The sequence below is a fragment of the Mycteria americana genome, chromosome 1 (genome assembly GCF_035582795.1).
Source record: "Mycteria americana isolate JAX WOST 10 ecotype Jacksonville Zoo and Gardens chromosome 1, USCA_MyAme_1.0, whole genome shotgun sequence".
NCBI lineage: Eukaryota > Metazoa > Chordata > Aves > Ciconiiformes > Ciconiidae > Mycteria > Mycteria americana.
Genome location: NC_134365.1, coordinates 62,887,612 through 62,905,649, shown reverse-complemented (window position 1 = coordinate 62,905,649; position 18,038 = coordinate 62,887,612). Strand labels below are relative to the sequence as shown.

Genomic DNA, 18,038 nt, shown 5'->3' with positions numbered 1-18,038 from the left:
TGGTTGAGCACTGCACACCTGTAACACAGGAAAGAGCCTAAACACACAGTTGATTGATGAGTTGTAAGGAGCAAAAATTCTGGCCTTGCTGACACTGGTGGTAAAAGCCACCCAAATTAGTAATAAATCAGAAGAGTTCCTTATAAATCATACCCCTCACCCAGTGGCTGCTTAGCATGAGGCTGTCTTTAACACAGATTTTACAGACCTTGCAGATGCTTCTGACTCAAACTGAGTTTGTTACAAAGAGACCTTACAATAATGTAAATCTTCATGCTATTCTAGAAAGTATTCTGCATAGCGAAATGACCTTATTAGAGTGAATCATTGAAGTAAGATATCAATTCAAAGCTCCATATAATGGGACTAAAATAGCTTGCTCACTCTTAATTGTGTCTACACAGTTCTTTTGAACAAACTTTGTTCCGTCTATGCATAATCTTTTACAAAACCTGTAGGCTAAACTAATCCAGGTTTTATCTACAGTTTAAGGAGGGTAGGACCACCACTCCCGAGAGCCATTCTTTCCATTTTCCTTAGACACCCATTCCAGGATGGAATAAAATGCCTCTGAAGTGCCTGATTCTCATTCCCAGTCAGAATAGTTTGGACAATTAGCTTACACTAGGCACCCCGTGTTTATAGTAAATGAATTGAAACTCACTGTGAACATCTTCCCAACCGTTATTAGCAGAATTTTCAGAATTACTGTTTTTACTGCTTTTTTTTTTTTTTTTTTTTGCTTAGGACAGTTTGTATGGCATAGAGAAAATTTAGAACCAGAGCCTATGAAAGAAGTGAGCAGGCCCAGACACCAGGCAATCAAATCCTGTCAACCAACATGAGCAATACAAACAGTACTATGACAGGATATTCTTGCATTATCCTAAATTCTCCCACTTTGAAATCACCTGATTCACTTAAAGAATGTGAATATCTGTGGTAATCAAATCAGTATCACATGATTGCTGGAGCTCCCTGCTGTCAGCTACTGTGTAAATGAGATAAGATAAGATCAACTACTTGATGAGAAAAAATATTTATCAGCCCAGTTACTATAGGAGGGAAGTAAGATGGATGGTTGAATAGAAGGGAATGGTGCTCAGGAGAGATGCTTTTCATATGCCAACCCTCTATCCCCTTACACTAAAGATGCAATAAAAACTTTGTCATCAAACAGCTTAATCTTCCCTAAAAATGGCAATGTCTTAGAAAACTCTTCAGCAACACAAAGCTTATTCAAGCTTACTAGCATCACTTACTGATACATGGAGCAGGTCACTTGATTTCCTGAATATCATATTTAAATTTAATTTATTTAAAGTTAAGCCATACTTTTTATTATTTATTTCATCATAGTGATCAGCTGTCCTCCTCTCTCTGGCACATCTCCTTGTCACCGAGAAGGAGCTAGGAGGCTTTAAAGACCACCTTTCTTTAGTCATTCTTGATAACTGTAGGAAATCAGCTGGTTGACACAAAGCACCTGGCCTTGGAAATTCATGCAGCCTGTGGCCTCATAAAAATAATGCAGGCTCCCTTCCTCTCCTGCCTCTTGCTAGTCAGCCCCCAGCTACTAGCAATCTTATGTGTCCTTTCATCTAAGGCCACATCTTCATGCATTTACAGACTAGCATCACAGCCTTTCTTCTCTCCTGTCAGCCACGTGGTAGGTACCAAGGAGTTTAGTGTGCCAAGTGGGACCACAGAGACAGAAAGAAGGAGTGTTGTTTCAAGGCAGCTGCTGAATGACTAGCAGGATCTCCTGGAAATCATTTCCTCTAGCACACGTTGCCATTCTGTCTCATGCGTCAGAAAAAAAGTGGACTTGAGAGGTATCTACCTGGACTTGTGTTTGGGTCTTACTAGCAGCACAGCTATAGAAGCATAAAATACAGCCAAACCCCTAGAAAACCTGTGTGTTGAAGTCATGCTGAGCAGTGTGCTGCTGTGGCTGTACTGCTGCTAGTACTGGAATTAGCTGGTTTGTGCTACACCAACTGCAGCCACTCACAGAGCAAACACAAACTGACTTACAGCGTGGTCCCTGGATATGCCTGGTATTAATGCCCTGTGCTACATCTCATCTCGTATGAGGCAACTCTACAGCTAATCAGCTGTGCTCACCAGCTTGGGTCCTACAAGACGGTTTGTGTGTGTATGTAGTCTACAAACATATCCAGGAAACCCTAGAATAAACCATGGTTCATAGTGACCAACCTTTTAAAAATCTGGAGACATCCTGAAGTTGAGGTATGTTGTCCTCTTGATAGCCACAGTATTTCTGCAGCTGCTGGAAAGCATCCAGGTACTGGGTACAGGCATGAGTAGGGTAAAGGCTGCTCAGCTTCCTGTAGACTTCTCTCCTGAAAAGCAAAAGCCACATAACATGACCCACCTCAATAAAGCAGTCCTTATCTGCCCTATCTACAGATCCACAGAGAGGCATAAACCCCCAGCATAGGCAAAGGTCTAAAAATCTGAACTCAGGACACCTGGTGCTTGGAAGGTGATGGCTGGGTGGATGGAGCAAAGCATAAGGGGTTTTTGTTTCACTTTTCGTTTAGAAGGTGGGTTCTGTTCAGCAAATCTTTTTTGTCCCTTCCTACACCCTCCTTTAATGTAAAAGGACTCTAATCCTGATTCAGAAGTGTTTCTTGCTTAGGTATAAGGGTGTTGGAGGTACCAGGGAAATCGCAGGGAGAAAGCTGAGGCTGTGGCCCTCTCTATGTTGTGAAGTTTAGGGATGGAATGAGTCAGGTATTCCCTTCCCCTCTACATTGGGGTACAACTTGAAATGCCAGTCCCTCAATCTCCATGCTGAAGCCTAGCCTATATTTGACTCTTACAAACCTCCTCCTAAAAAAGCACATTTTCTGATACTGAAGAGTAACATCTGGACAGGCAAAGAGGTTCATACTTTTGCAGTTCAAAATGCCTGGCATGGGCTATGTATTTGAAAGACATGCCAACTTCTTGAAGCGTTTAGCCCATTATACAAAAAGACACCAGCTGAAGAAAAATATATATAACCAGATTTGGGCACAGGCTTCAAGCTTCTCCCAAACTTATTGGTGCTTGGATTTAGAGCTGTGGTTTGGAATATATTTAGCTGTTGCAAAATAAACAAGTAGTAGTAATAGGATGGCAAAGAACCTTATAGAAATGGTTATTTTTGTTCAGACATGGCCCTAGGGTGTTAACAATTTTATAAACATTGTTTTATGAAAATTGAGATCATTCTTGGAAATGCTGGCTACGGAAAATGACCTTTTGTTGTTTTTGTATTGTATTTTTTTTGTGATGCTATTGTTGCTATGGAGGTGATAGCCAGTCCCTGGTAATGTCTCTCTTCGTTTGTACGAATGTCTTACACAGTGTGGGAGTAATGAACCAGAATGAAGGGGGGAGGAAAACCTTAGGAGGAAAAAAAATTAAAAGAACAGAGGGAAACAGTGGCTGCTGTCACTATTGCAAAAGCCGCAGGAGACTGGGCCATTTCCATAGAAGAATTAGGAAAAAATGAGGAGGACTAGAGTTCAAGTGTTGCCCTGGCTTATTTCCCTGTAGAATACTACTGACTTCAGTGGGATTGCATAGGATCTGAACCAGTACACAGTTCATCCCAAGACTGGAGTCTAGAGAGAGCAGGCTTGTTTACAATTCTGCACATATGGTCCCTTTTATCAAAGTATCATTCTACTGTGTGTCCAAACATTGACTACCACAGAAACGTACGCAGTCTCAGAGACTAGTGATGAATTATCCAAACCTAAGTGTCCCTCCTCTCTAAGTACCTCTAAGGCAATCATCTAAGTTCATTCCAAAGTCAATAAAGTAGCAGATATTTCCAGACAACAATTTAGCTTGCGCTAATGTAGTGTCTCAAATAGGTGTAATGCCTCACCATATGGAAGTGCTATCACCCAAAGGATCATTAAGCTGCTACTTGATGGTACTTCAGTCCAGAGATGGAAAGAGAAACTGCTGAAAGCACGGTCTGTGAAATACTCTAGAAAGGAGCCTGATAACGAATGATAGAGCCAGCCAGCCACTTGAAAGACTTCAAAGGCAATGACCTTATTTTGCATACATTTCTGTATTCTTTTAGAAAAAAGTGGCACTATTCAGCTTTATTATGAAGATGTGACAGGTGCATCCCCATAATTTTCTCCTGGATTCTTCCTTTTTCTTATATAGCTTTTACCCATAAGACATCTTTTATGACTACTTAGTTTCAGGGCCTTCCAAGAAGCCTGCTTGAAAACAGAAACTCAGATCATCCGTACCCTCTGTTTTCAGAAAGTCATATTTCTTCACTTGATTAGTTTTCATTTTTATAACGATGTTGCTACAAACTGAAGGCATCCAACAACTCTTCAGAGTGAACACCAAGGGAATTTAGTCTGTGCTACAAATTTCCCGTTCAATTGCACAGTGCTCAATTAAGTTGTGCTGTAATGCAGCTGACCTCAGGGCACAGCCCCAGGGGGCTGTGATAACCATTGGGAGGTCTAATTTTGGAAACAGCTTTACATAACAAGACAACCTGGGTTGCTGGGGCTGGCTGTTTGGGGAAATAGGCAGATACTCCTTTAAAGGTCTATTCTGTTACCACAGTGGGACTAATTCTAGGTGGAGAAGGGCTGGAATGACGGAGGTTGGCAACAAAAGGGAAAAACAGGAAAGAACACAAAATTAAATTTTCTTAAATATGACATTCCCACACACCATCCCATGCCAAGATTGTTGGCTGGTGGTAGCAATCATGAGCGTGACACCGACCATCAATCTTTGACAACTGAAAGATGCTATAAAAACCTATTTGAGCTTAATAAAAATGTAACCGCCTGGACGAGTTGGATGCAAGGTTTCAATGTGATTGTGGGCAACACCCCTCAAGCTTTCTATGACACGGTAGATTTTATTTAAAATAAAATAATCACTGAAAAAGATGGGATGGCCCTGTGGTTGAGGTTCTGGCATGAGACATCTAGTGTATGGATTTAATTCCTGGCATTGACATAAACTTTGTGTATAATTTTGGGCAAATCACTTAAGCTCTAGCTTTTTCAGTTCCACAGTTACAAAATGTGGTCATCATTCTTTCTTTTTTCCCACCTTTAGGCTGTGTTTTCCATTTAAATTATAAATTTTTCTGAACAAAGACTCTCTTATTATGTGCACGTGGCACCTTGCTCAATCCTGGGACTCTGCTCTTAGTTGGGACATTTGGACATACTTATGTTTGTATTGTCATACAAATGTGTAATTATTGCTGCTTACTGAGATTTGTTAAAGTTAGTGGGAGAAAGTGGAAACAGAGGTATATGAAATAAGAACTCTGCTTTCTTTCAAATCTGCCACATATTTCACATAAAGTCTGCAAACATACTTTGAATTGAATTAATGTTGTTTGGTTGGTTGTTTTGGTTTTGGGGGTTTTTTTTTGAGAGGCAAATGTTCAGGAGAAACAAAGCCCCAGTGAAGAAATGCTGCACCCATGTAAAAGTAACTTGCCATCATTTCATATGACATCAAATGCCTTTTTACAGTGTAAATAATGTATCCTGGAAGGGTACTCCAGAATTTCCTTTATCTTCAGTTTGAGAGAATGATACCTATTCATGTTAACAGCACTGAATTCTTGCAGGAGAACAAGCAAGGCTGGTCTGTCCTATGAACATTGGGTTAGCCACATCCTATGAGTGAACTTCCATCCTGCAAGTGGGCATTTTCTCCCGGTAACGGATTTGGAAAGGTGATATTTCTGTCACCACCATAGCTATGGTTAATTAGAGGTCAGTTAGAAGAAGTTATGCTATAGGCTCCACGTGATTTCTGGCTTTGGATATCTTGATGGGATTGGCAGGCAGAGACATGGTCAGGAAAATGCATTTTGCTCTAGAAAGTGAGTAGTTAAGACCAGCCCTGAGAATGGCTTTCTGCAAAACAAATGACCAAAAGGAGACACTTAACCAAGGTGTAAAATCTGAGCTGGATAAATATGGTTTTAAAATGTTATAACTGTCTCACATTGCCAGTCTTTCCTGGGACTGCAGTGGAATGGCCAGGAGTCAGAGTACAAGTAACAAACTCACCAAGTTGCAGTCTCCTGCGCTGTGTACTCGATGCGAGGCAAAGGGTCTCCTCTGTAATGAAGAGAGGAAATAATGCATGTGTCTAAAGCAGGTTTCAAGTTCAGTTTCCAAGTATTATTTTCTTTGCCTGCACCATGAATATTTGCTGTAATGAAGACAGAAACAGCAAAACAGTACATAATTAACAACTTCTTTGTCTTGGTAGGCTCTAATGTGTGCATTTTCTCCTCTGTTCCAGTGTGGGGAAGTAACAGAGGGATATGGTAAGAAAGGGAGCCATGTTCTGCTTTACAGAAGAAAAAAGAGGCCTTCAGGCTTACCCTTACCTCTGCTGAAGGCAATCTAGCGATCAAAACGCAGTGTGTGCCTGGAGGGTCCATCCATGGAGGATGTGATCAGCACAGTATCATCGCAGAGAAGCATTCACAAACTCACCAGCAGAGAGCTGCCCAGGCATACACTGCATGGTTATCACGAACTTCTCTGGTGGGCAGTCTTCTCTCCTCTTCCTCACTGTTGCTTCTTCAGTAGCTCTGAGTCAGTTCAGTGTGTGCTTTTATGCTGTTTTATGCTGCACTAGATGTGATATATAGTGGTGGTGAGAAAACTGTACTCAAATAGAAGTCTCTCAAGACGTGGGAGATTCCACCAGTTCTTGGAGACCACGAGGCTGATAATCCACAACCAGTTCTACCTATACATCTGACTGACTCTGTCAGACAACACTGTGATTCTGGTGAGGTTTTACATATAAAGGCAGAAACGTCTTCAGTCACCCACACGAGACCTGAGAGGTTTTTAGGTAGCTAATATACATGGCTAGAGACATTTTGTCAAACAAGTAACCAAAATAGTAAATTGCTTTTCTTTGTCAAAAGTATGTCCCTAAACGTTGTTCCTTATAGTTCCTTGAAAAATATTAGCCTCAGCTCAGGAGCTAATCCTAAAAGGAACTGCAAAATTGAAATGAAAGAGCCATACCAACCAACTCTGCTAAGACAAAATGCAGCACTGAAGGAGATGTGAATGCAATCCTAAGATTTTTATCTTAAGGTATATTTGCTGTGTTGTGGGAAAAGTCTATTTCCTATCGAGTGAAAGCTTCTGTGGCTGAATTCTGTTTTCTAACACATAGCCCCATTGATACATTGACAAAAGATTAGGTCTCTGGTATTTCTTGCACACAAAGATGTCTGAAAGCACATGTGGACCCCTGAAGTCTCTCTTCAGCAGCCTCATACTTACACTCTGTAATTAAAGGCAAGGTCAGCAAAGAATGCCCTCCGTTTCCTATAGTCCAGGTCGGTGTATCCCTGAGTTAGAAAATAATTCAAAAAAAGTTTTACATTAAGAGAGATTTGTGGGCATAAATAAATTTGCTGACAGAAGCATTCAGAATAACTAGGCCTCAGATAGATTGTTTTTTCTGAGGCAATGAATCTTGAGCCTTATGAACACGGTAAGCCAAATTCAGTTACATCCGTGACATTTTGATGAAAATTTGGGACCTGTGACCAAAAAGGAGAGTAACATGGCTTGGTGGGAAGGTTTTGGAGTTGTTCATAAACACTACATCACAAACCATTGCACTTACAGTCAAATTTAAATGCAAATCACATTAAAAATGGAATTGAAATAGGGGTGCCACTTCTGCTGGGGAAGAGCTAATTTCTCAATCATTTATTTCGTGCGCTAAGCATGAAGGTTGCAATATAGGACTGTGATGGACATGATGGTACCAAACCTAGTACCACCTTGCCAGAGAAAGTACACTGCACCTGCACAGTACCCTGCACTTCAGGAGAAGAAGAGGTCCTCACTGGTTAGAAATCATTAGATTTCACCAATGAATCTGTAGAAATTAGAGGCTTTCAGCTCAATCCCCCCTTGCCCATTTATTACCGTGTTAGGATAAAGACAGATTCAGTGGTATCTGTTTAAAGGGGCAGTTTACTTACTAAATACCAGAGTTTTCTTCCCCCACCCCACCCCCTCCAATGTTTACTAGAAGTTGAGCTTCAAGCAGGCTTCTCCAGCTATTAAATATGAATAGAGATGTGGAATCAAATTCCTTTGAATTTTACATCATTAATAATAGGAATATTATCTGAAACCTGAAATCTGGCACTGTGTTACTAATATAACTCATAAAGCAGCATTGATCAGCATCACTGTACAAATATTTATTATTCTAAAATATTCAGAATTTACTGGAACCACTTTGCATACTACAAGCCAAATTTCTCCCTTAGGTTTATTCACATAATTTTCAGTGTAGCAATAATACCAGTAATAGTGCAGTTAATGAGTATTGTGTGCGTGAATCTGAGGAAAGAACTGGATCCTGAGAACATGTTTATTTTTGTCATGTGTTATGGATAATATGTTCATTCAGATGCCACCCTTGCTTGTCAGTAGCTATAACAAGTCCATGCAAAACACATGGAAAAGCCATTGGGCCAGACTAACATTGATGATGTGACCTCTCAGCTTTGTCCCTACTGTTCCCAGGGCTCTGTACCCACCCTCTAAGCAGCAGGAGTCTCCCTGGGGGACCTCTACAGCAAGTGTCAGGGTGCCCCAGAGACTGGTGTCACGGTGTCGTTGGTTTGCTTTACTGGACATTACAGAGACAGTGAAGAACAAAGTGAAGCTGTTGAGATGGACAGCCCAAACTGTCTGTTTGGTAATAAATATACATGCAAAATCTCTGCTGAGCTACCTGTACATCAGCATATTTTATACTTTCCTCCACCCTGTCCATTTTTGAGCCCTGCTTAGCAGCACAGTCAATGAGCCCGTGTTGTGCTCCCTCCTGCCACAGGCAAATGATTTTCAGTGCCTGAGCTAACTTGTTTCAAGCTAGTTTAGGTATTTTTACACGGCACTGCATTCTGCAGTGTAGATTCATCCCCACTCAATACTTCGGTAACTCTGCACCACCGGTGCTCTCTCTCATCCTCTTCAGTGCTCACACCTTCTATTTGACAAAGTAGGAGGGGAACTTAGTCCAGTTCAAAGAATTCCCAGTGTGCATTCATTTATCTCATGAGAAACAGCCTCAGAGCTAGCTCAGGAAAATGACAAATACTTGGATTGTTTCTATCAGAAGGATGTGAGGAAGAATGAAAGATGGCCTCAAGTTGCACCAGGGGAGGTTTAGACTGGATATTAGGAAAAATTTCTTCACTGAAAGGGTTGTCAAGCATTGGAACAGGCTGCCCAGGGAAGTGGTTGAGTCACCATCCCTGGAGGTATTTAAAAGACGTGTAGATGTGGTGCTTAGGAACATGGTTTAGTGGTGGACTTGGCAGTGCTAGGTTAACGATTGGACTTGATGATCTTAAAGGTCTCTTCCAACCTAAATGATTCTATGATTCTATGTCCTGGTTAAGGAGGATACAAAGGTCTCCTAGAGCATTATATTTTAATAAGTGATTCTCAAAAATGGAAGATAGACTTGTAAAGTTTTTTTGTACCACACAGAACTGGACATAGCTAACATTAACATTGTGTAGGTTAGTGAAAGGGTCTAAATAGAATTCAGACATTTAGAGAAGAGAATGACAAAATCTTGTATGTTCTGTTGGCACCCCTCTAAATCTTCTTTGCATTTTTCAGTGCAAAGTCTGTGCTTTTTTTCCTTTTCATGCATCACTTCTATGTGATGTTTGGCAGAACACTTCACAACAATTCTGTGACCTACCTTGGCAGTCAGCAAATGGCCCTTTGGAGTCCCTTATTTGTCTGTACCTAACTCATATCTCATCTGTACTAAAGTTAGAAAACTTTGATGAAAAGAGTGTGTGTTCATTTGTTTCCAGCACTTTGCCTTAACTATTATCTTTGCCTTAACCATTGCCTTAACTATATAATAACTATTGCCTTAACTATTATTTGCCTTAACTATCACTAGAACAGGACTCTACAGTGCATTTTTCCTCTTCCTTCTCTAGAGTTTCTGCTTATGGCAAGGCTAAGAGTACGCACATAAAACTATTATGACTAAAGTTCTTTTTGTGGCCCATTCAAGATCTGCTGCCTGAATCCAAGGGAAAGCCCGTCACAAGCATTCTAACAATATTTGCAGAGTAGTATCAATAAATACTGCCAAAATACTGGCTCCAAAGACCTTGTGAAAAGTCAGATGTAAATTAGGATTTTAATCTTTCCAACTTGCTTCCTATTTAAACTTTAGATGCTTATATCAACTGAAATCACTAGACCTTTTGAGCTTCTCCAGTCACATTTAAATCTCAGTCCAGGTATTATATCCATTAATCAGTGCTGCCATGTATTTATCTTATTTTCTGTCTAGCTGATTTTTGCAAGTTTAAGCATAATACTGCCTTCTGTGGGATCTGAGGATCTGGTATTTATTAGTGACTAGCTCTTTGCCACTTGTCCTGATAACCATCCTCTGTACATCTGCACTTGAATGAGATTCCTGGCACATGCAAAATTAAAAATGCAGGTATGGAATATCTGAAAGGTTAAAACATAGAAAACACAAAAAAGCAGAAGGCTGGGGAACTTGACCTTTATGTAGACCAGCTAATACAAAATGAGCATTCTTCAGATATATCAGGGGTGAAAAAATAAATGAGATTTTTTTAAACTAAACAACGAAATGTAAACTCATGCTAAAGAATATGTTGAATAAAAATTACTTCAGCATGTGTCTGATGTTAATCCTATGTACCTTGACAAATCAGGACCCTTAAGCTTTTCTCATTATTAAGTTAGTCATTCTATACTCCCTAATTCTGCTGAAGATCAGCCTTTATCTGATCCTTCATTTTTTCTGTCCTTTCATGAGTATTTCTTTACTCCTGAAATTTTCCTTACAAAAATTTCCCTACAGAGAGTTTCTTTTTAAAAAATGAAATAGCAGTGACATCAAACTTACAGGGTGACCATGGTCCAAACTGGGATCATACTTAGTGATCAGATGGTGACACTTGTCCAGATCTTGGATTTTTCTGGGGAACCAGGGAACTGGAGAGAAAGCAGCAAGAGTCAAATGAGATAGGATCAAATAATTTTTAAAAGACACAGAAAATAAAAGTTGTGCTGAAGATTACAAGCTTTCTTTTCATCAATATCTAAGAATATTCATATCTACTTGTCACCATATGTCAGTAGTTGACTTTGTTTGCCGAGTCTGGCAGACTGAATGAAAAATCATCTGAAACTAACTTGCAATGACAGTCTCTCAGTTTTAATTAGTAGAAACAATTTTTAAAGGCATAAACATTTCTTTTTAGGCCAAATGAGATGTTCTGTTTGACACAGCACAACAAATTTATTTCTACATTTTGGATTTAAGAAAATATTTTGATCTTCTCTAAAAAGTAGTCTTAAATTTTCATACCTTTAAAAGTGAAAACAACATTTTAAAAGAAAAACATGAAATTTCTAGAAACAAAATAGGCCAAGAAGTATCCTGATTTCAAGTTTTTTCCTTCTGGCTCATTTTTATTTTTTTCCAGCAAAATTATTCTAGCATTAGCTGAATTTCCAAACAGTTTCCTTCCCCTGAAGTGAGGACCTTTCCTGGTGACTAAAATTAAAATAAAGTGTGCTCATTTTAATTTAAGTGCCAGCATTTATAAACAATGAATTTAAAAAAATACTGAAAAAAAGACAAAAGTTATACTGCTTTCTGAGGTCAGACTGATGCTGTGATCAGACCTAGTGTGTTACAGCTCAGAAAAGGTCCATTTGGGGTCACCTTAATCTCATACTTGACAAGAGACCAGGCATCTCTGTACTGAATTTAGCTTTAGCCCTATTATATTATATCCAGGCACAGCCAGTTCACAAAGGTACAAGGCTACAAATACACACCAGTGTTGGGAAATTCCAGTTCTTTCATGCAGTTGTAGCCAGTTCTGCAATAAGAAGGAAGAAATACTAGTCTGACAGATGACTTACGGCACCCCAGAATTTTTTTGCTGAGCCTTTGTCTTTGGCTTTACCAATGGTTCTGCAAGATGCCTGTCCTGCCATCTATAGCCATATCTCCTGAAAACCTGTACCTGATCATAAGTCTTCCAGTGTACGTCCCCATACACATCTTGCCTATCCCTTACTGAGTCCTGGGAGAAGGCAGACAGGCTAAAGGAGAGGAGAAGGACCATGGCAAAACCCTTGGGCCGGTCACAGAAATGGATGCAGCCAATAAAACAGGGATAGTGCTGACAGATGCCAGTTTGGCTGCATCTGTCTCTGCTTCATGGAAGCAGAGAGAACCACTGCTTTTCTCAACTGAGTACCAAATTAATTTGGGTTAAAACCACTATGGGCAGGGCGTTGTCTCATCACTGTCCTTCAGCAAACTGCCTGGGAAGGCCTGTCTGGCTCACCTAAAAACTCCAAAGGAAAGAATAAAAAGTCCACATGGGAAAAAATAGATTAATCCAGGAGCTGGAGCTTCAGGTGACAAGGGTAGCCAGAACTTACACACTTGCATCTTCCTAGTAAAAAAATTGCTGACCAGTAAGCAAGCTTATGCAGCTTAGATATCTCCTAGTTACCAAAATGCTCTCACAGGCATCTGCAAACCTCACTAGAAAGTGAAGCTGCAGCTAGTCTCTTTCAACAAGATGCACTGCCACTTTCAATAAGATATACCAGGAAAATTAGCCACTAGCCAGTCTTAGACCTAGGGGCTGTCTGAGCTGAAAGTCCTCTGACACTTTAGCACCCCCAAATTCACCTCAATAGGAACAAAACACGAAGAGCTTTAAGGCCAAAACTTCCAAATCCCCAGTTCTTGCTGGTGCCCACACCTAAGGTGTCTCTGTGGGTCACAAATACCAACTCTCTGACCCTCTCATCTTGAAATCAAATGAACTGCTTATGGCACTACTGAATTCTGGGGTCTGAAACACCGAGAAAAGACTCTTTACAAAGGAAGGAGTGCTGTGTGTAAGTCTGAGATAACTTAGAAACAGAAAGACTCTGGCCATTTGCATGGCAAGTATATTAATTCTAGCATCATTACATCCAAAATAAACCTGATTACTTTTATGATTGATTGCTGTTCAAAACCATAAGAAAAAGGAAAATGTGAAGAAAATTATGTCCCTAATATTCCTCTGCTTTAACCATAAACACACTCTTTTTTAACAGTCCCTTGTTTTTATTGTAGATCCCAGTCACAGCACATCTGAAACTAACTGCTACTTCTGAGCACAAACCTCTAAACCGCCAAGGAAATCCTAAAGAAATGCTTCCTCAGCTCCCAAATCTTCTTTGCCTCTTCAGTTTCCCTGATGACAGTGATACCCTTTTGATACCCCTGCAGTCCCTGATAACAGCTTGGCATGAACTGCCTCTCATCACTAGCCTGAAGGTAAATTTCAAGCAACACCCAAAGATGTCCAAACAGGAATATATTAGCTAAAAGGGACCTGGGGATTTCTGCCTGGCCTTGTCAAGGGTGGGAAACCTCATGGCAATTCTGTATTCAGAGAACTCAATCTATGAGCTGGACCCTCAGCCTTCTCATCTATCAGGGGCATCCCTGGCACCCTCAGGATTGTATTAAAGGTCTCTAACAGCTTGTTGTACTCACTGATCCCTCTACCCGCCTGTAAACAGGAAAAATACCAGTCTACCTCTGGCAAACTCACTTCTCATCCTGATGACTGCTAGGGATGGTGACCCAAATACAGCACAGGCAGTAGTAAGCCACTTGCAGCACTTTGCCAGGTGAAATACTGTTCCTAAGTGCAACCTTTGAAGCTGCACAACCTCCAAACAAGCTTTTCAGGTGCCTGGGAAAATGCCTGATGCTCTGTTATCCAGATTTGGCAGCGGGTCTGTTCTCTACAAGAAGGTCATCCCCTGGTTCTGCCAGCCTGCCCAGTACCTGCAGACTTTCTGCTGACCCTCTCTCCCTCTTGCACTCTGGAAGCTTCTTACAGCTTGTTGCATTTAGCTCTTTTCAGTGAAGGAGCAATCTACCTCCAGACAGTCCTACTGGACGCAGATGGCAGTAGCTGGGACACCATAAACAGCCAGCTACTGCTTCTTTTAACAAAACAAATGCAATACACTACAAGCAAATGAAACATTCAGACCCTCTGCCATATCACTGCATTCCCATCAAGTGTCTGTGTTCACTCTGCAGAGCTGCAGAGAAGTCAGTTCTCTGCACAGCTCTCAGCTCTCAGCCTACAGTCTTCCTGTCATTGAGGAGTTTCCAGTTTCTCCTCAACTTCTTGTTTTGCTACTCTATCATTCTCATCTCCTTTTTTGCTGGAACACTTTCCTCACCACAGTTCCACTGGCTATCACAAAGTGCCTCACTTTCCACACCAATGGGAATGGTCCCAATTCAGGGAAAAGAGTCATGCAGTGAAGAAAAATTAATGCACCTGTTTTCCAGATTAATGAAATTACTACTATGAAGCTAATGCTAAAAAACGTACTCCGAAAAGAAACAAAACAGCTAACAGATGCATACATTTCTTACCTTTGTCTTCTCTGCTAGTTTTCACATCCTCTGCTACTCTCTTTAAGGAGGTGATAAGGATACTAACATCAGCACTGTGAACTTCACATTCAACAAAAATGTCAAGATCGTCAGCGGAGTTCTTGGGCTTTTTGGCTCGTCTGGTTTCAAAGTGATGGATCTGAGTTTCAAGCATCTGCAACAGCCAGATGCTCATATGATGAAGCTTCTCCAAAGACTGAAAAGCCAGGTAAGTCTAGATACACTTCTACAATGTCTTTAAAAGGTGACTAAAAGAGGTCTTAACAAGAACTGCGTGTTAAGCAATGAAGCCTAATAATGCCCAGTGTAGAAGGAGCTAAAATACAGGGCAGAGCTAAAGATTAAACACTGTAGAATTAGGTAGAGATAGATGAAGATGAAAGATGAGATACTGTTGACTGTAGCATTTCATCTGTGCAGCAATAATAAATGAGTGGCTGGGTAACTCTTAAGACCTCAGCAGAATGAAAGCGGATCTATTGATGTTTAATAACACCATAATCATTAAATAATTGCAAACGATTAAAAATAAGTAACAAATATAATACTTTTCTTTTGAGTTATTCATTTTCACAGATGAGAGTGAGCATCTGGTAAGGGTATTTCAAGTGCCCAGAATATATAATGCCTGTATGGTTTACAGCTCTTGTATTCTCTGTATCTCCTGCCAAACATGCAGGGAGAATTCATTGGCTTCTAACATCCCCACAATCTGGGTGCTTGAAATGCTGGCCTGTTGTTTAGTCGTGGCTGGCCACCACAACTGCTAGAGACATAACAGATTGGTATCTGCTCTAAACAGTCCTTATATAAAATGATGATTCTTCTAAATGACTGTGTCCAGCTGCTCCCTCCCTCCAGAGCACTCTCCTCCTTTACCTGGAGAGGCCAGCCTCTCTGAGCAGCTGTAGCAAAACAGGGACAATGAGAAAGGGGGAAGGCGGGTGGAGGCATAAGTCAAGCAGGGAGCAGGAGAAGGGTGAGAGAGGGGGAGATGCAGAGTGGGAGAGGTGAAGGCAATAGGGATAGAAGAGAGAGCTCAGTGGAAGAAGGGAATGGTGAGGTCTGTACCTCAAAGACTCTGGCTGCCCTAGAGAGCTCAATCTTCTTCACGTTGCAAAGGGTGAGGGTCAAGATGAGAGTGGCTCTGCCATCCTCCCTGTTGGAGTCCAGGCTGCCTTGCCTGTTCAAGGACTCTATGCCATGCATCTCCTTCTCCTTGCTGGCCTCTTCCTTTTGGCCTGAGATCCCCAGCAAGTCAGTCTTCATTTGGGAGACAGAGGAGTGGATTGCAATTGTCAGATGTTGAGTGGAAACTGCCCGAGGATGTGAGTGCTTCTCCCAGAGCAATGGCCAGGGGATGTGGTGGGACAGGAGATGCAGTGCGTCTATGTGGGTGGTAAAATCAGAGCTGCCAGACAGCAGTGAGGCAAGCTGATTGCTACTGTGTTGGGCGTAGGGACATTTATGTTGGCCACGCCAGACACATCAAGGGAAACTGCCTGCATAGGATATGCGCAAGAGCCCAAGATAACCCTCCTCCTCTGGGTAACTTCAAAGCACGGCCCTCCTGCTCTGTTTGAAGGTGTCTGCAAGCCGTTCAACCCTGGAGATGGGCTCCTTTGTGGAGAGGCAGTTAGCCTGAGTCCCTTTTACATCTCCCAGTCTGGACTGCCCTGCACAATGTCTGAGATTGTCCTTCCTCCCCACCCTCTTTTACCTCACTGGGGCCCTCTCTGCATTGACCATGCCCCCAGGAAACCAAAGGGGCTCTTCCCCCAACCCCTAGCCCAATCCAAGTGGTGTCCACTCCCAACAGACACAATTGTGGGAGTGCCAGAGAGACCTGAGCCAGAGTCAAAGCTCATTGCCTACTTCTGAGCTTTTCCTGCCCACAGGATCTGACCTGTCCTACCCTATATCCACAAGAGCCGAGTGCTGCCTCTAGGCTAAGTTCCTCTGTTGGAATTTGTTTCTGTCGTGATTTAATCTCCAGTGAACTGGACTCTCAAAAAGTCCAGGGTCACATCTTTCTCACAGCTGGCAGGGCAAGCTCAAGGAGGATTCAGCTCTTCTCCTTCCAGGGCATGGCATCCCTTGACGTCCATAAACATGCTTCTGGGTATGAGCACTTATGTCTTCATACCCTAAGTTACAGTGTGCTGGAACCCCTGTGAAAATCGTCTTGCAGGCCCACAGGGAAGGCTACCTCTCTGTCCTCCCTTTGCAAATGGAGCCATTTCTGATGTGCCCCTTAGCTGATCCTGTCTGGGTCACACGCTCCAGTGCTGTGTTTCTCTTGCCTCCCCTGGCCAGGAAAGTTAAAGACGGTGCAACCAGTTTTGTTCTCCAGAGACCATGACAGCACCGTGTTTCCCCTTGGTCCAAGACAGAGCAGCTGGGAAGGTCTCGATGTCCCCATCTGTTGCCTGGCTGAGACAGACAAACCAAAGGTAAATTTTGGAGCACCATGCCCAGCAGGCAGGTCTCAGTGTTCTGAGGAACATTGGCCCATCCAGACCTCGGGCACTGAGGGCTTTGCAGGACGTGATGAGTGCCAGCCCGGGAAGAGGTGTCTTCCCGCAGGCAGGGCAGGGCCGGGCAGGGCGGGGCAGGGCAGGGCGGGGCGGGGCAGGGCAGGGCAGGGCAGGGCGGGGCGGGGTGGGGCAGGGTGGGGCAGGCCGCTGTCCGCGGTGCTGAACCCGGCCTGGCTCCGGGCGGCGGCACCCTCCACTCCACGGGCTGCCCTGGGCCCCCCACCCCCGGCCCGGCTCATGTCCCAGGGGCTCCAAAGGGCAAGGGGGCACTTCAGAGGTGGATGAATTGCAGCTGCAAACTGAACGGGGAGGGGGGAGAAGAAGTGGGCTTTAAGGGGCAAAAAGTCTCTTCCCACTCCTACGTTCCCTCAGCAGTGGTGGCAAGGCTGGGCACAGGAGAAAGAGCTGAGCTGAGTCTGACTATCTGAGTCCAAACTGGGCCTTTCCCATGAAGGGTGGGTGCATGCATCCCCACATCCAGGGCACAGACATGGCACAAACAACAAATGGCAAGTGGCGGTGTGCTCCGCTCCCGCCCCCGCGTAAGCAGTAACCACCAGTGGGAGTCGTCCTGATAGCTGCATCCAGCTTATGCCAGACCTTGAGGATGGATGGCAACAAAGTAGCCAAGGGCTTCCTGAAGCAGTGATCCAAATGTCTTGCTGATATGCAAATGTGACTATGAGTTAATCATCTTACTCCTTAAATAGTGGACAGCCCAGGGCCCATTGAGCTGTCCTGCATGGCAGCGGGCTGCACACCAGGATCTCCCCTTGAGTAGGGATGCCTCTCAAGGTTACTCCTCGAGGTTGAGAGATTCCCTGCCACACAGATCCTTGGTAAGTGACTAACAGCATGCTAAACTTGGAAATCTTAGCTAAGTGATATAAAGGT

At 42.7% G+C, this 18,038-nt stretch overlaps 1 protein-coding gene across 1 annotated transcript in view; it reads right to left on the bottom strand.

Annotated features, from left to right (window-relative positions):
- Window positions 1–17,613, bottom strand: part of LOC142419537 (tyrosine 3-monooxygenase-like) — a 38,119-nt gene extending 20,506 nt beyond the window's left edge. Inside the window, exons 1-8 of the mRNA XM_075523029.1 lie at window positions 17,507–17,613; window positions 16,965–17,040; window positions 15,679–15,870; window positions 14,587–14,761; window positions 11,011–11,099; window positions 7,347–7,414; window positions 6,102–6,152; window positions 2,221–2,366 (exon numbers count right to left, since the gene is read on the bottom strand). Coding sequence (XP_075379144.1) covers window positions 2,221–2,366; window positions 6,102–6,152; window positions 7,347–7,414; window positions 11,011–11,099; window positions 14,587–14,761; window positions 15,679–15,870; window positions 16,965–17,040; window positions 17,507–17,613 — 904 coding nt within the window. The remainder of the gene's footprint in view (window positions 1–2,220; window positions 2,367–6,101; window positions 6,153–7,346; window positions 7,415–11,010; window positions 11,100–14,586; window positions 14,762–15,678; window positions 15,871–16,964; window positions 17,041–17,506) is intronic.
- Window positions 17,614–18,038: the final 425 nt, after the last annotated feature.